Genomic DNA, 18298 nt, shown 5'->3' with positions numbered 1-18298 from the left:
ATTTGAAATTGATTATGGGCCGAATATGCCGGGCACCTATCCTAATGTAGGTTCTATTTTTTAGTATGGGTTGGGCTTGGAGGGCCGGGTTTGGACATATTTCTGTGATGACGAGAATATACTCAGAAGGGAAAAAATAGAGAGAGGGCCGGGGGCACGGAACGGGAGATGAAGAAGAGAGAGAGAGCATAACCCACTTGTCTGCGCAGTGTTGTAGTACATTTTTTTCGATTAAAAGCGCCTCGTATGAAATTGAACCCTCTCCCCCCCCCTGCGTAAGCTACTGATTGAATAGAAGGGAAAAAAGTAAAGGGAAAATAGAGGAGAGAGAGAATATAAGTAGAGGTTGACTAGAGGTAAGGGGATTAGAGAGAGTAGAGGGGATGGCATTCATGACAATAACAATAATATTTTTCAATCGAATTAAACTAATTTTTTTTTATTCTTTACATGTAAAATATTCAAATGTTTACATAATATCAATGATAACAATTATAAACATTACTATCAACACTAACAATGATAATAACAAATAATAAAAGAAAATATAACAATCGGATAATAAAAAAAATAATAATATTGATAATAATAACAACAATGGTTAAGATTATGAATATAATAATGATAAGACAAAGAAAAAGATAAAATAAAAAAGCAGACGAAACAGAAAAAAAGATGAAGGGAGAAGATAATGGTGATCATGGGGGATGGGGTGGGCTAACTTAAGTAATTGGATGATAAATAATCTTCATAATAATTGTCGTATACCACCTTGCAAATTTTAATCGAGAAGATTATGATTTCTTGTTCAGAAATTATTACTTGTATGCATATAACGATATTTTGAAGATTCATGTTTTGGGGGGCATACTTTTAAAAGGAAATATCATATTCTTCATTTTTTTTTCATTTTGCATGAAGAGAAAAACAGAGAGAACAAAATTAAGCAAAATAGGACGACGGGAGTAAAAGAATGAGAATAGGTATAAAGAGAAGATAAGACGACGAAGAAAAAAGGCGAAAAAAAAGAAGCACAAGCAAATTCATAACAAGAATAAATAGAAGGGAAATAGAAAGAGAAAACTTAGGAGATGGAGGAGGTGTAGGATTACACAATTATCAGTGAAGAAGAAGGAGAAAATGAAAAGGGAGCATTATAAAAAAGGAAGAAAAAAAACAAGGAGGATTTCATTTGCAAGAGGAAACAAAGCAAGACTATATCAAGGGAGAAGGGGGGGGGGGGTCTATAAATAGGAAGTATAAGAACAAAAAGATGAGACAGAGATCGAACAAAAGAAGAAAGGAAATGAGGATGATAAGATAAGAAGAATATCGAAAAAGAAGAATATGAGAAGAAAAGAAATGAGAATAATAATTTTGATAATAATAAGAAGATCGAAAAAGAAGAAAAGGGAGAATATTATGATAATAGTAACATTATGAGAATATTATGATAATAGTAATATCGAAAAAGAAGAAGTCCAAGAAGAACTTCAAAACCCACATCACCAACAATACATTCTCAAAGAAGTCACTCTGTACGGACATAATTATAGCACTGGAGCGACAGGTGAGCTCTGAACTCCGTGCAGCCAAAACAGGAAATGAACTACGCATGCGCGAAAACTATCGATCGATCAATTCACTCATCGTGGATCGCACACACGCTTTTGTAATCAACGATCCAGCTCGCACGCACGGAACAATGGAGCTGTTCGAACTTGACATGGCCGGCTGATTAATCTCGTTTGGGGTGTTAGAACCTATTCTACTATGCCGTCGCGAACGGGTTAAGAGGAGAAAAAAATATATAACGGAAATCAGAGAAAAAAAATAAAAAGAAAATGAGAGATGAAAGGAAATGAGCATGAGGCACATGCTAAGGGTCAATGGCGTACCGTGGGTCACGGCATTGGGGGGGGGGGGGGCACCGGCAAAATGAGTCACTTATTGAGCGTGCTCAGTTGCGAGGTATACTGACCTATAACGTTCGTTTTAAGGAAGCTCTTGTAGTCATTGTTATCATGAATAACATACGCATCTCGCTTATCAAATAATGCGAGCGCGAAGCGCGAGCTGAAAATTTTTGATATTCAGACCTAATATGGGACATTATAATCATTTTTTTGTAATCATGATGAGTACGTGTCTCGCTAAACAATGCGAGCGCCGCAAAGCGCGAACCGAAATTTTCGTATACATTGACCCCAAACAGGGAGATTCTAGGGACTATATTTTAGGACATGGGTGTCGATCACGGGGGGGGGGGGTGCGAATGGGGGGATATATATCCTCAAATATTTAAAGTGGCGGGGATGGCCTGTATTATCATCCCCAAATAATTTAGGGTAGAAAAATTATAATAATGATGATGAAAAAAATAAAAGTTTGATCATGATGATTATAGTATCAATTTGTGTATATTGTTATTAAATAAAACATTCTTTTCCAGGACTCTAAACAGATGGGTGGCGGTTCAAGATGAAAAAAAGAAAGAAATGTTTATGTATATGATATTTTTTAACACATGACATAAAAGGATTCCGACGAAAATCAACTTTTGTTGATAGGGTGTTCCATCCCACCAGTGGTGAATAAATTAATTTTAATAAATCAATTAATTCAAAAGGGTGGGAAAAACGGGAGTAAAAGGGTGGCAAGATAAACAAGGAAAACCCCATGGACGTAAATCCCAGAGGGGTCGATCTTGAAAAAGTACAAATAAATTTTCTCCATGACCACGCCTCAACTGCGTTGCAATGTGCCACACCCATCGTGCAATCCTAGACAATCTGAACATACAGGAACTCTCCGAGGAATTTGCAGTGGGTCTGACATGAGGCGAAAGATTTTCGAACATTATTGAGACTACCTGGAATAGATGTTGTTCTATTTCACGCTTTTTCTTATTCATTCTCAGAAAATTCAAAGAAAAAGCAAATACCTTTGCGTTTCTGTAAAGTAGGCTAATCACTTCATTAATTTTCCTGGTTATACACACTTTACCGAACTATGTCATGGTAGTATTATATTCAGTTCGGCATTCAGTAAACCTTTGAACAAGAAAATATACCAAAAGGAAGATGTGCACAAAACGAAAGTCATCCTACTTGTATATCCAAATACCTTGACTTGAACGATAAGTTTTGGTCAGTAATATTTTGCAGGAGAGCATGATGTCCTCATTATGTGGAAATGAGGTGCCTATAGTCATGAAAGAGTGAGCCCATATCAAATGCAAACAAATCATTTTTAAAAAGTCATAATGGTCGTTTTATGGTCAGTATAGCTCAGATGTATGGTGCTTTTGTTGTATGCGATTGGATGTAATTAATATTAAAAATTTTATCATGTGACCCCATCAGATACCTCTCATGAAAATATTGAGGTTCAGTGAGCTCAATATAATATAATCATATTTTTATAATTTTTAATAAGTGAAATCAATTAATGGTTTCAGAAAGAATAATCATTAATTTCTCTCTATAAGCGTGTCTTCGGATATGAACATCGAGATGTTTTTTCCATGTTATTCTTTTTATTGTTATGGACTTGAATAACTAAACTTGATTGATTTTTTCTTAATTTGGCAAAAAGAAATTTCTGTTGAGTTTGAAAAGGGATGACAGTTTTGCATTCTAAATGAGCACACCCATGCTGTACGTAAATTTCATTTTAAACATATATTAGCTGATATTACACACTGATGGTTCAAGAAAATGTTGGAGAAATATCATAACATGACAGTTGAGTTTTGATCGTTTTTATGTTTGTTTTGTTTCATGCACTTATAAAGCATTTAAAACATGTTAAAATTTAACCGCGTAGCCGGGATTTAGTTTTGGAGGGGGCGGTAAGTGCACGCGAAGCATCCCAGCACTTACAGAGCGTGCGAAGCGCGTATAGGGGAAGGGTGCAGGGAGTCATGTTTTCAATCAAAAAAGAATACATCTCTTGCGTCTCTAGTACCCGAATTTAATTGAAATGCTGATATTAAAGAAAAACTTGTTTTTCAGGAGAAATTATGAGCACCCCATATATTGGAAAAGAGTGAGGAATTTGAAATAAATTCCTCTTTGCGCGCGAACCTGGGAAGCTACTATACAGTGTTCTATGAAGATTGAGAACAACGTTGTATAAAATGCCTTCCTTGCTCAGATCAGATTTGATAGCAAAATATTTAGCCACATAACACTCGCAAAACAGTATAACAAACTTATGCATGGAGAAAAATATTCCTTCCCGCGAAGTATCGAAATTTCTCTGAAAACTTAACCTGCTCTAATTTTGATTTTTCTTAGATTAAATAACTCAATCACGAAGAAAAAATAGCTCAAAATGATGCAAGCTACGAAAAGGATTTTTCCTTTCCCATGCACGCGAAACACGGAATCCTCTGTTTATTTTGGAAGAAAAAAAATATGAAATTTCGTTTATATTAAGCGCGTTCTCTTGTGTGATTAAGAAACTTCAGAAATATTCATACTATGATTACATTGACGAGTGGATACCATGCGCGACCAAAAAAACACGTAAAAAGGATGTCTTTTTCACGATAGGGCACGTTACGTACGTAACGTGATAAGGGTGTCAAAAACACAAAAATAATGAAAAAAGGGTATCTATTTCGCTAGGAAAATTACGTGTTTAGGGTCGAATTTGCGGGGATGATAAAACAATGTCCTTTTTGCCCCTTTACTACGTTTTTAGAGTCCGATTTGCGCGAGGTGTAGAAGGTGGGGTCGTACTAAACCTAATAAGGTAAAGCCGACGACCGAAGGACCCGTAACAATAAAACATTCCTGTACTTGTTTAGGGGTTCATTTCAGGGAATACTTGCCAAGAGTATCGTTTTGTTTCCAATACTTGTTAAGGGTAGGGTTTCACACGCCAATACTTGTTAAGGGGTGCATTTTCAGAATATGGAAATTACGTATTTAGGGTGCTTTTCGAGACCCCATGGTCGCGCATGGTATCCACTCGTGAATGGAAGTGGCCCCCGGGTATGGCGCAAAGGAGTTCGATGTGCAGCGATGTAGGACAAAGTTTCATCGTATACTCGTTCGGCCATCAAACACGACGGGGGGGGGGGGGGTATGTTTAAAACTGACATAAAGTTTGGTCCTTTCCCCGGGCTTGATGGGGGTAAATTTTGCTAACTAAGGGGTGTCAGCTGGCGATTGATTAACACCTACATACATATTTAATAGTCCGTCAGCCCAAGGCATGGCCTTGCTAGTAGGTCCTTCGTCAGTCCATGGTCAGCCTGTATGCCCCTGTAGGCCTCTTATCTCCCATCATGAGCACTAGGTTACATGGGCGGAAATCCCAGGGGGGACGTGTCCCCCCTACTCAAAATAGTAGGGGGGGACACAATATCAAATGTCCCCCTACTATTTTTGGTCTTTGATGATGCTAAGAAATATCTCACTCAAAATGTGAATAAAACATGCGTTTTCGGCCCGGATGGGCCACTTACATTGACGAGTGGATACCATGCGCGACCAAAAAACACGTAAAAAGGATGTCTTTTTCACGATAGGGCACGTTACGTACGTAACGTGATAAGGGTGTCAAAAACACTAAAATAATGAAAAAAGGGTATCTATTTCGCTAGGAAAATTACGTGTTTAGGGTCGAATTTGCGGGGATGATAAAACAAAATGAAAATGTTTTATAAAGGATGTCCTTTTTGCCCCAACACTTCGTGTTTAGAGTCCGATTTGCGCGAGGTGTAGAAGGTGGGGTCGTACTAAACCAAATAACACGAATAAGGTAAAGCCGACGACCGAAGGACCCGTAACAATAAAACATTCCTGTACTTGTTTAGGGGTTCATTTCAGGGAATATTTGCCAAGAGCATCGTTTTGTTTCCAATACTTGTTAAGGGTGGGGGTTCACACGCCAATACTTGTTAAGGGGTGCATTTTTTAGAATATGAAAATTACGTGTTTAGGGTGCTTTTCGAGACCCCATGGTCGCGCATGGTATCCACTCGTGAATGGAAGTGGCCCCCCCGGGGTTTTCGGACGAGATGACCTTTTTTTGCTTGTCAAATTTTCCAGACCCTTGTCCCCCTACCTTTTGGGAGAGATTTCCTCCCCTGCTAGGTTAGGTACTGGGATTCAGGAGACCCTCTCTAAGAGAGCTTCCAGATATCAACGTCCAATCTAGACTAGGGGCGTCACGCGCATAAAACATTCCCCATCGACTTGTGTGTTAAAATGGCACTTATGAAAAATTCATAAAAATAAACGTGAAATTAGAGGGTCGAATGTTTACTACCATTGGATAGGATATTTTGTATCTGACATTCCATATCTGACCAGGAAAGGGTACCGTAGCCAGCTCATTTTAAAAATAAATCGCAATTCATGAAGATAACTATGATGGGATCAAATTTATCAACTGAAACAGTAAAATAGCCCTAATTCTTCCGCCAGCCAAAAAATAGTTCCAAAGTCATTTTATATCTTCCCATACATGTCCATGGACGAACAAACCCTGTCCGGAGCGTGTCAGCTAACACCAAATTCCAGATTTGTAGTCATTATTAAAGGAAAACAATTTTAGGGATCAAAAGTTATATAGGAGCGAGGGAATGAGTTAAGACAAACTTGGCTTCCAACGAGACTTTACAACCTTTTAACCGGTTAACCCTGGGATGTGGCCTTTAGGATCATAAGGAGATTACAGAGAAAATAATGTTGTTGAGTGCATCTAAACGAACTTCGCAACATCTTCTATTACACACATTATATCGATTATGGAATAATTGTTTCTTGGCTCCGACAACCTTTTTAATGATAATGGCCCATTAATTTCATTACCTACCGAATCATCGGGAAATTGAAATGAAAATCCAATAAATCGTTCCCGTAAGGAGAAGATCATTCAAGATCCAGTCAAAGAAAAAAAAGCAGCTTGGTAACTTCATTAAGTAAACATTGGTTTGAGCATGGTTAGTATAACAATAAACGTGACGCGAACCATGACTTTGAGCACTATCAGCATATGCGGCAGAAGTTTCAGCGTAGCCTTGGAAGTCATCAAGTAAGAGGAGCGTTTCCTAAAAGTTTAAATCCGACGAGTAATATGTTTTAACCATACAGATGTCTCTATGGTTTTAACCGATAAACCAGTTCGTAGTTCCTTTCTGCGCATGATCAAAAGTTTCTACGCATGATCAGAGGAAGGTCATTTGTACTAAAGTGACATGGTGGTTTAAAATCTAATGAGATAAGCACCAACTTTGATGTCTTGATTATTCATATATTCTTTTGAATTGTGGTTTTCATTTACATCCACAAAAAACAACAATGCGTCCACGAGCGACTGGTATTTCACAGTTTTCCAAGTACATTGTGCAACATGCTATGATATTCATTCAAAGTAGGAATGCAACAAATACCTTCATAAAATGTTCATTGGTGTGCTATTCTAGTCACCTGGTCTATTCAATTTCTTCATCCTGCTATGTAAGGCAAGCTTACGTAATATCTTGCTTTGAAATCTGCCTATCATAATGAAAGAAATGAAAGGTCATTTGACCCAAATTGTCCATGAAGTAACTACGAACTGGTCTATACCTTCAAAACATCCAAAACCCAACCGGGTCAAGAAAAAAAAGGACTACAAGATTTTTCAAGTTATCTTATATTGGTAAAACATAAAAGGAACTTGAAAAGAGAATCAACATTATGGTTAAACAATATTGCCAATATCTTCATATTACTCTTTCTTTCCCATCTTTCAAGCTCAGTTCTTTACTTTCTGTAAAGATTCCATTCCCCAGGAGCTTCGTGCTCGGGTCATATACCAATTTACATGTGCGAGATGTAAAGCTCGCTATATTGGTCAAACCAAGCGTCATTATAAGACACGAGTACAGGAGCACCTGGGGAAGGACAAAACTATTGGAAACACCTGCAATCACCACCCATGCTTGTTAGAATGCAATACCCACTGTTTCAAAATTCTTGATACTGCTCAAACGCCGGTGCCTTAACCACTATATTGGTATAGTGTCGAAAATCTGTCTATCTGACGGTCGGTCGGATCGGGGTCGCCCTAGCCACTAACCCGTCTCTGTGGTCTAGTGGTTAAGGCACCGGCGTTCAAAGCTGGGGGCCCGGGTTCGATTCCCGGCAGAGACATTTTTTCGGCATTACCAATTTTTCCAAAGGGTAGATAGCCCTGTGGAACCATAATGTAAGCTACGCCTACCATTGTTCCCTTTATCCATTTTCTTACAATATATATATATACCTATATATATATATATATATATATATATATTTATATATTTATATATTGTAAGAAAATTGATATATATATATATATATATATATATATATATATATACATACTGTCCACAGAGCTATTGGTTGAAATCTTTCCAAAATTGGTAATAAAACTAAAAATTGGGTAATACATTTCAAGTGTGTATGCTTGCTATTTCCAGGTAAATAGTTTTTTTAACACCGACACAAGATCACACACCAAAAAAACATGAATACACAAACAGATAACATATATAAATGAGACTAGTGTAAGACTAAACTTTTGCATTATCATGTTTTAATAGAAAGTTTAAAATATCGTCAATTGCTGAAAATATATACCAGAAAAATTATACGACCTTGCAACAGCAAAAACTGTGGTGTTAACTGGTGTACATAGAGGAAAACACCAGTTATTTTACACCGGTGTTGAATTGACAATGTTAGTTTAACACCTCCAGGTTTTATACAGAACCATATGATTTGCACTCTTTGGTGTTATGTTCAATATCTAGGGTGTAATTTTAACACCTCAGGGTGTGGTCCTCTATTCACATCAAATGATGTCAGTCTTAACACCACAGTTTTAACAGTGTGTCTGCCCGGGGTGAATTAAAAAAAGAAAACAAGTAATGATATTGGAAACTGGGGTGGGAGCATCTATTTTGAAGACAATTTGATTTTAAAGAGTTTTGATTACAGCAGATATAGAAAATTTGGATTAGTCAAACCGTTACGAAATTTAATCTCAAAAGTTAGAAGAGTGAGCTTACGATTTAATACGATTAACGACTGTAGACTGGATTACCAGGGAAATAATGGTAGTCACTAACAAGTCCCTGGGATGACGATAACACAATTTGTTTCACTAGAAATCACAAAGATGGAGTGCGAAAGCATGCGCATGGATAGTAATTAAGCACCTTTCATGGTTCTACAAACTACCATCGTAAATAAGTCCCCTATTACCAGGTCAGGCGACACTGGGCTGTTTTGTTGTTGTTGTTTAATTTTGCTTTATGCTTCTACATTGACGTACGTATATGAATAATATCCTTTTGACATTGTGTGAGGCGATCTGTAGGTTATTTGTAAAATATTGGACAATTTATACGGTTTTGGCCATGTTCTAAAACAACACTGGCATATGGAATCAAAATAGAAGCCATATTATGATTTTTTTGTCGTATCTTTTGCGAGAGGGATCTTCCCTTTTTCACAGTCTTTCGCCATGTCCCTCGTTTTAATTTTCCATGATTAAACTGTCATCATTCCTATATACTTTGACATGACGATAAAAAGACAATTTGTAAACGCTATTTAACAGGAAAGGGTTTTAAAAATCTCATCCTTATAACAAGCCACCACCAGTTCACCAGTTGAGTACATCCGTTGTCATGGTTATATCGTCGTTAAGTCTACTTCTGCTTGAGTTTTGACAGTAGATTGACAAGGGCTTCGACGACATCTTTCTCCCTCAGGTCAGCGCTCTTTTTCTCATCAGCCTCCCTTAGCTGCATTTCCAGATCGGCCGTCTGAACAAAAAAAAAAAAAAAGAGAAACACGGCTATGGTAAATCAATTCGACGTGTTCACGAAAAGTTTTGGACCGAACAGATTTATAACGTGACCTATCAGAAACTGATGATAATAAGGGCATATGGAGGAATTCATCCGCGCGCAAAGCATGCCGGACAGACGCAGGTAAAGATCACATCACTTTATTCATTAAAAATAGACAAAATGTTTGTATATCAAAATATAAATGATATAAATAATGTCACGTTCGTACTCTTTCATAATCAAGGCCTTTGGGGAGGCTAGACTGCATTTTTGTATTTCATAATTATTATCCACAACGCAGTGACCGAAATTATGCCATTTAACTTTTGTTTGGGCTGGACAAGTACACGATTAATATATAGTGTAGGAGCTGTATTTTATATGTTGGCTCTAACGCGGGTTCTTCCAACACAGAAACAAGAACAGAGGGAAAGGTGGATGTTGCTAGTTTGAAGGTCTGTGCTCAACTGCCTTGGCTTGGCAGGGCATCATTTATTCTAAATTTCTTCTCTATAGGCTCTCTTTGCCCAAGGTACTAGATTTCAATACATATTCAAATTAACTTGGAAGATGACAATAACAGAAGTAACACATCATCATGAAAAAGAACCAATCACATATAAGGAGTCTTACAACATGAATATTCATGATTCAGTCAACCAAGAGAGAGAGGAGGGGAGTAATTAACATAGCTGAGATACAGGAATTTGATAACAAAAAGAACGGTCAAGTGTGGGGTGCAGGGAACGAATGATGGATGAGGATAACATAGGAGATGGGGATAAAAAAAGATAAATGAGGATCAGTGGCGTAACTACGGGGGGCATGGGGGCACGTCCCCCCACCCAATCGGCTGGCCAAAAAAAACGTGGGAAAAGAGAAAAAGAGGGAGAAAGTGAGAGAAACGTAGTGGGAAGGAAGAAATTATTTTTAATTATGTTATATTACATTATAATTATGATATGTTATATTACATGAAAATAAAAAAAATATAACTTTATGAAACATAATTTGCTCAGGGCCTTTGTCTTCATTGTTCCTGATGCTCGCATTGTCTGTTTAACGAGATATATAATCCTGTATTCCTGTTGTACTAAAACCTCAAGTCAACTCAAGTAAGACCTTTTCAAGTCAATATACACCAAATATGTTTCCTCGCACTTCGAATTATTATTGTTTTATGTAGTGACATATAATTTTAAGGTCTTAATGTAAAACACTTCCCGTCCGCGCTTACGTTCGCAATAGTGGATTAATGAGATATGTCTGCTTTCGTGAATTCCTGTTTCTGTTTCTGTTTGTGATAACTCCCGCAGGAACTCGGCAGGACAGCATTTTGCTGGTAAACGCCAAGCTGGTATATAACCAATTACCTATGAAACATTTTACGTCTAGGTTAATCAGTCATAGGGGCTGACGTTATAGACGACAGATATCACTCTCGGGCCTTTTTATCAAAGTGGAGACAATGGCAGAGTTGGGATTCGAACTCACAACCTTGCGATTATGAGTCCAATGCTCTAACCACTGGACCACACGACCCGTGATAATATCAGTCCTTAAAATGTCCCTTTTTCTGATCTGAATATAAAAAAATTTAGCTTGCGGTCGCATCGTTTGATAAGGAAATACGCATGGTCTACATGAATTCCTACAAACAAGCCTTAGAATGCCCCTCTTTAGGTGTGAATTTCCTAATTTTTCAGGTCGCGCTTCGCGCTCGCAATATTTGACTAGTGAGATGCGTATGATAACCATGACTACAAACAGTATGTCTCCATGTGTAATTGTAACTAAATAAGCATGCGCTTGACACCCGCATTTGATGACTATGGTGAGATATGTGCACTCATAATGGATTCTTTTAAAAAATAGTCCTTAAAATATCCATGTTTGGGGCTAGTTTATACAAAAATTTCAGCTCGCGCTTTTAATTTAATTTGGTTAGTGAAATATGTATGGTCTTCGTGAATTCCTACAAACAAACCTTAAAAATGTCCCTCTTCAGGTTTGAATTTCCTAAATTTTCAGCTCGCGCTTCGCGCTCGCAATATTTCATTAGTGAGATACGCATGCTAATCATGATTACAATTACTACAAGTGCTTTATGCGTTTGGATGCATATAATTCTAAAATAAAACAGCAAGCGCTTGGCACTAGCATTAGGTTACTATGGTGAGATATGTATACTCTTAATAGATTCCTAAAAATATAGCCCTTAAAATGTCCGTTTGGGGTCAATATATACAAAAATTTCAGCTCGCGCTTCGCGCTCGCATTGTTTGTTTAGCGAGACAGGTCATATCAAGATTACAAAATTTGCTTATAATGTCCCTTTTTAGGTCTGAATATAAAAAATTTTCAGCTCGCGCTTCGCGCTCGCATTATGTCATCAGTGACATACATATTCGTTTAATGACACTGTCCTTAAAATGTCTCTGTTAGATCAGCAAACCTAGCAACTAAGTGCGCTACGCGCGCTCACTAGGTGACTCAAAAGTTTCTGGTGCCCCCCCCCCCATGACGTGACTCACAGTACGCCACTGATGAGGATAAAAGGCAAGAATGTTGATGGAGACTGAAGAAAAGAAGTAAATCGGGTTATTTTGGAGAAGAGCAATGTCCTGAAAATGAGAGAGGGGTTAAGGTACTTGTGAACTCTGGTTTTAAAGTAATGACCTTGTACAAGTGGAATGCCTCTGGTCGTCTCACTTGCATCACGCGGTTCAATATAGCAGCAGTGCTGACTTTGAAAACTACTCTAACTCGCACAAGATGTTCAGTGATACATGGTTACTCTTATGTCCACTTTTTATGAACTAGACCAATAAACTTACAGAGATATGATGGTTATTCAACAAAAAACCCCAACATGGCCAAAGTTCATTGACCTTACATGACCTTTGACCTTGATCATGTGACCTGAAACTCGCGCAAGATGTTCAGTGATACTTGATTACTCTTATGTCCAAGTTTCACGAATCAGGTCCATAAACTTTCAAAGTTATGATGGTAATTCAACAGATACTCCCAATTCGGCCAAAGTTCTTTGACCTTTGACCTTGGTCTCACTCTGCTATGCAGGTGAGACAACAAAACTGCAATAAACTTGAATAATGTACAAACTAGTTCCTTACAATGGTTTTTATGTACTCTTATTTGTGACTAATGTCAGTGAAAAAAAAGCAAAATCTATCGTGGGATGATTTCGATGACTTTTTTGATGAGCTATGATTTAACACGTGAGCAAATGGGAAGGGGGTCTGTAATACTCATATGAGCCCATAAGTAATATGGAATTGACTAATAACGAAGACCCTCCCAGTACTCAAATTTTCCGACATGATCAGACCGTAAAGTTCATTGAGTTTGAAATCGATTCTTTGCTGTCGGTACCCATTTTCACCTTAATTAGGTGGATAGTGTCTTGCTAGTTGTCAAGGCACTCGCTAGTCAATAGTATAAGGGTGACATGCTAACTTAATCCAATATGCCCAATCGCCGGAAAAGTCGGTGAAGACTCCTTGTCTGGCATGATAATCCTTGTAAAACTCACCTATGCCCTTTTATTTTGCATAAAATACAATTATGGAATCTTACATCCAACAGTATTAGTTCCACATCATCTCCCGGGGCGCCACTTACATTAATTGACGAGTGGATACCATGCGCTCCCCCCCCCCCCAAACACGTAAAGTGATGTCTTTTGCGAGATAGGGCACTTACGTAACGTAATAAGGGTGTCAAAACACTAAAATAATGAAAAATGGATATCTATTTCGGAAAGAAAAATACGTTTTTAGGGCCAATTGTGCGAGGGTAAAAAGACTGAAATATTATACATGTATAAAGGTTGTACTTTTTGCCCAACAGTCAACACTATATAAAGTCCGATTTGAGTAAGGTGTGGGGGGTGGGGCCGCACCAAGCCCAATGATGTAGGTAAAGGTATTGAAAACCGTCGTCCGTGACATGAAAATATCGGTGTACTTGTTTAGGGTTTCAATTCAGGGAATATGGTTGGAACTACCCCTTATCGACCACCTAATCTTCTAAGCAACTTACTGTTTCCAATACTTGATAAGGGTAGGGTTTCATACGCCAATACTTGATAAGGGGTGCATTTTCAGAATATGGAAAATACTTGTTTAGGGTGCTTTTCGGGACCCCATGGTCGGATCCCAGGAGTCTCTGTTGTTGTGACTGTAAAAATAATGCTTCGGCAATTCAACTGCAATTTCAATCATTTCGCGATGGATATTGCCGTGTGTTTTTTGTGGTTCCTGACTTTGTTACGTAATGAAATTTCTAAATTTTTGTTCAGTCGTGAAGAAGAATGTCTATGCTTTATATTGATTATAATATTAATGTGACGCAAGTATGATTTGTACGTGAAAATATGCTTTGTTTATTCACATATATTTCTTGAAAAAAAATCATTTTTTTTCTAAGCTAAATATCGGTTACCAAAATACGTTAAATGTGCACTTTATTTCACTGTTCAGTAATTCAAACTTTTATCTATACACTGCGTATCAAAAAAAAAGTTTACACTTAGAAAAAGTCCTGTAGAATTACACATTTGTAATATCCTGCAGATTTTTCCACATTTTAAATTGGTACAGATCCATTTAAGCAAATGACGATATAAATGTCGAAAAATATTTCCCTCTTACCACTTACTTTTGAAAAGTTAGTGAAAATGAGTTGCGCAAAACTTCGAAATAGTTATGCGAATAAAAGTAGACCTTATTCATGAAGAACACACGAAATTTAGCTAGGAAAATTGATTTGAAGATATCTTTTACCTTTTTAACCTGTTTTCTTGCCCAAAAAACTTCGAAGAGTGCCAATGCGCCCCACCCGGCCCACTCCCCTACACACCGAGGCCATCGTGACGATATTTGCTTTACATTGAGCTGTGATTTACATGAAATGGCTTAGACTTGACTTTCCTTTTGTTAATCACTGTAAAGCTTGGGTAAAGTGTGGAGAAACAAGTATTAAATGAAAAAATGAAATGTAAAGCCACTTTAATGATAAAAACTTAGTGGCAAAATGTTGGAGATGTCTGATATAAACTTTTGCTTAGATTCAGTTATGTCCTCAGATCCAGCTGGCACAAAAAGGGTAAAGATTGTGCTTACTAAGTGTTAAAATTTTAATTTGGGTGGAAAATTTGTTTAAAAATTCTTGAATAGTATCCGTTTTATATCAATTGACTAAAAATGGAAAGAAAATGTATGAGAAATGTTTCACAGGGTAAGTTTAATTTCGCATTTTCCCCTTGACACAGCGGCGTGAAAACAAGCATTTCGGGGCAAACAGATTTCTGCGAGCTTTACAAAAATTGACAGTGCTCACTCAAGTGTAACCTTCTGTCAAAACTTTTACTTTCATTGGATAGATGAGACCCAAACCCAAGAATATAGGTGAAAAATTGCCCACATTTTGTATAATTTTTAATTCCCAGGGCTTTTTCAAAGTTTTAATTTTTTCTTACACGCACTGTATTACAAGACCAATCTTGTGAGGAATAAACAATTCTAAGAGCAAAAACGCTGATTGGAAAGATCGTCTTCAATGGGCTGCTGTCAGCTCAGCTGCTCACTGCTCATTGTGTGACGTCGGATCACTCAGCTGGAGCTCGCAAGAGGACCGGTGGAAGGCAGAAATATGGCATGAAAATAAACAATTTTTGAGAGCTCATTTCTGCAAACTCTAATCACTATTTTGAAAAGTGAAGTTATAGTTATACTTCCCCTTTGCAATGATGGCCACAAAAAGCCATTATAAAATACATATGATTCTTCGGGTGTGTACTTTAAATCGATATCCTTACCTTTTCTTCTTGCTGTTTCATGTCTCCTTTCTTCAACAACGGTATCAGTTGGTTAAGTCTGGCGCCTGATAGAATATAGAGAAATGGTGGAGAGGGAGAGAGAAAGAGAGATAGAGAGAGGGAGGGAGGGGAAGGAAAGAAAGCTAAAGTCACTAATGTATTGTATATTATTATTTATAATAAATGTTGGTGGATTGAATATGAAATTAAAGTAGCAAATAGAATTTCCTTTCTAAATGATTTACACATTCATTTCTGTTTATGGCATCCACTACATGGCCGCTCCATTGTTTCGGGGGGGGGGGGGCGGGCTCAAGACGCTTAAAAATCCTCGAAGAAACTCGAAATCGTATAGGTTCCAAGCTGTGGCTGTTTTTCCCATGTACCATATTGTATGATCATCAATAAATACAATTTTTGAATAAAAATTGAAATGATTTGAATTCTATTGAATTAAAAGCACGTGCCGTATTGATATTAAGACTTTAAACCGGATATTTATGCAATGTTTTCATAAGCATTTGATATGAGCCCAAAGCGGTGCTGCTGACGATGACCTCCCCAATTCAAAGCGAGCCCGCCTGAAGATGTTGTGTAACTAAATAAATATATAATGCGAATGCGAGAGCCGAAAGTGTTATACACTGACATGACATATAAGAACATTTTAAGAACTATGTGAAGAAAGCATCAGTAATCAAACTGAAAGCGCGCAGTGCGAACTCAAACTCTGTAATGTTCAGACCTAAAAACAGGATTCAAGAAATTTTTGCAACTGGTGAACAGGATGCACATCTAAATGATTATGATTAATAAATACAACACAAAGCGCGAACCGAAATTTGTGAAATATAGTCCCGAAGTCTGACGTCACGATGTCATGACAACGAACCAGCTGGTTCTAAACTGAGCTGCATGATTGTCTATACACATTTGTATTTGCATAATTGGTGATGTGTTTTGTCCCTGGTTGTTACCATCATTCTGAGAGTCATAACAAGGCCCCCCTTCATAAAATTGTTCGTAAGTTAACATCGGCTTTAAGAACGAAGGTGATCCTTTCTTGTGTTATATAGTATAATAAATTGGCGATGATTTAGAGCGTAAGAAAGGATCACCAGTCGTTCTTAAAAGTCGCTCCTAACTTACGAACAGCTTATGAAACGGCATTCGGTGTCATTTGATCCAGGCATTTGATTCGAACCATTCAGGCCGCCATGACACACTGACGTCATCACTTTGGTGGTACTTTATCATATCCGTACTGAAATGAAAAAGAGACGTTTTAAGGACTGTGGAACGAAATGCTAGCGCATATTGAGTTTAAAACTAATCTTTTTATCTCTCCCTTTTTAACATAAATTCTCTTTAATTCCTCCTTTCCATTCTATCATCTCCTCTTAACTCTATTAGTTCTTTTGTCACACTTTCTGTCCGCTATTCCTTTCATATTCTTCTTTGCCTCTTTCTCCCACAATTTCCATTTTCTCTTCTTTCTCTTTTCTCCCTTATCTATCGTTCTTTCTCTTCCTTCTCTTTGCCTCCCCATTTCCTTCTCTTTCTGTTATTCCTTTTTTCTATTCTTTCTTCTTTCCCTTCTTTTCCTTGTCTTTCTCTCACTTTTCTCCATACCTTTCTCCCTCTTCCTGTCCCTTCTCCTTCTTTTGAGGGAAGGGGAAGGGAATGCCCCTTCGGACCCCATTGATCCGCATCGAGGTTGGGGTAGTCACCTACCTGTTGCGGGCGTGCACAAGACCTCGACGTCTTGGTCATGATCGCACTGCGAGTTAGATCCATCGGCAGTAGATGATGGGCAGTCCAGGACAGAGGACTCATCGCCCGTGCAGGCGACCTCGGTGAGCACAACGGATCCAGAACCAGGTCCAAAAAAGTCATAGTCAGGAAGGTTGTAGAATGCATCATCGGGAAAGCCGAGTTGGTTGCAGACGACGTTGGCATCCTCTTGTGTCCATCCACTGTTACAGATGGTCCCCCATTCACCATTCCTGTAAACCTCAACTGTACCCCATCCTTTGCTCTCATCACTATTGCTTCCACCAAGTCGAACCACTGAATAACATGTTAATATAAGAATTAGTTGTGATGTTGGTTTGATACTTATCCTGAGAAAAAACCCCTCCCGAATCTATAGAAACAATTTGTCCAATGGAGTAATGATTTACATGGAGTTTAGCAAGTCTGCCAGGCAGGGTAACGTATGACGTTCACAAATCGTACGCCACCCGAGGAACATTGTCTGATAAAACACCACGCAAAGCACGATTACTGCCCCGTGCGATGTCATCATTTGCGTGTCAATTAATTTTGCGAAATAACTGGCACTTTTCGAATCACTTTAGGTAGAGGTTATTAAGAGAAACCTAAAATGACCATTCCTTCTATAGTTATTCGGAGAGGGAGACGTGTCCTTACGCGGTCAATTTCAAGGACACTTTTTAGGGGAAGTTAGATCATTATCTTTAATTACCATTTGAGGCAAGGGATGAAATAAGACAAAACATTGGGTAACATAATTATATTAGCCATAATTTTTTGGATGGTTGACAACATCTCCGTATTCATTCATTATCCCCAATGTGTCCAATTCCCCA

General features: G+C 37.9%; 1 protein-coding gene across 1 annotated transcript in view; it reads right to left on the bottom strand.

Moving 5' to 3' along the window:
* Positions 1–8555: 8555 nt before the first annotated feature.
* Positions 8556–18298, bottom strand: part of LOC121423010 (deleted in malignant brain tumors 1 protein-like) — a 26748-nt gene continuing 17005 nt past the window's right edge. Inside the window, exons 7-9 of the mRNA XM_041618280.1 lie at positions 17421–17756; positions 15687–15751; positions 8556–9817 (exon numbers count right to left, since the gene is read on the bottom strand). Coding sequence (XP_041474214.1) covers positions 9701–9817; positions 15687–15751; positions 17421–17756 — 518 coding nt within the window. The 3' untranslated portion in view covers positions 8556–9700. The remainder of the gene's footprint in view (positions 9818–15686; positions 15752–17420; positions 17757–18298) is intronic.

Source organism: Lytechinus variegatus, chromosome 10 (assembly GCF_018143015.1).
Source record: "Lytechinus variegatus isolate NC3 chromosome 10, Lvar_3.0, whole genome shotgun sequence".
NCBI classification, from domain to species: domain Eukaryota; kingdom Metazoa; phylum Echinodermata; class Echinoidea; order Temnopleuroida; family Toxopneustidae; genus Lytechinus; species Lytechinus variegatus.
This window is presented reverse-complemented; position numbering and strand designations above follow the sequence as displayed.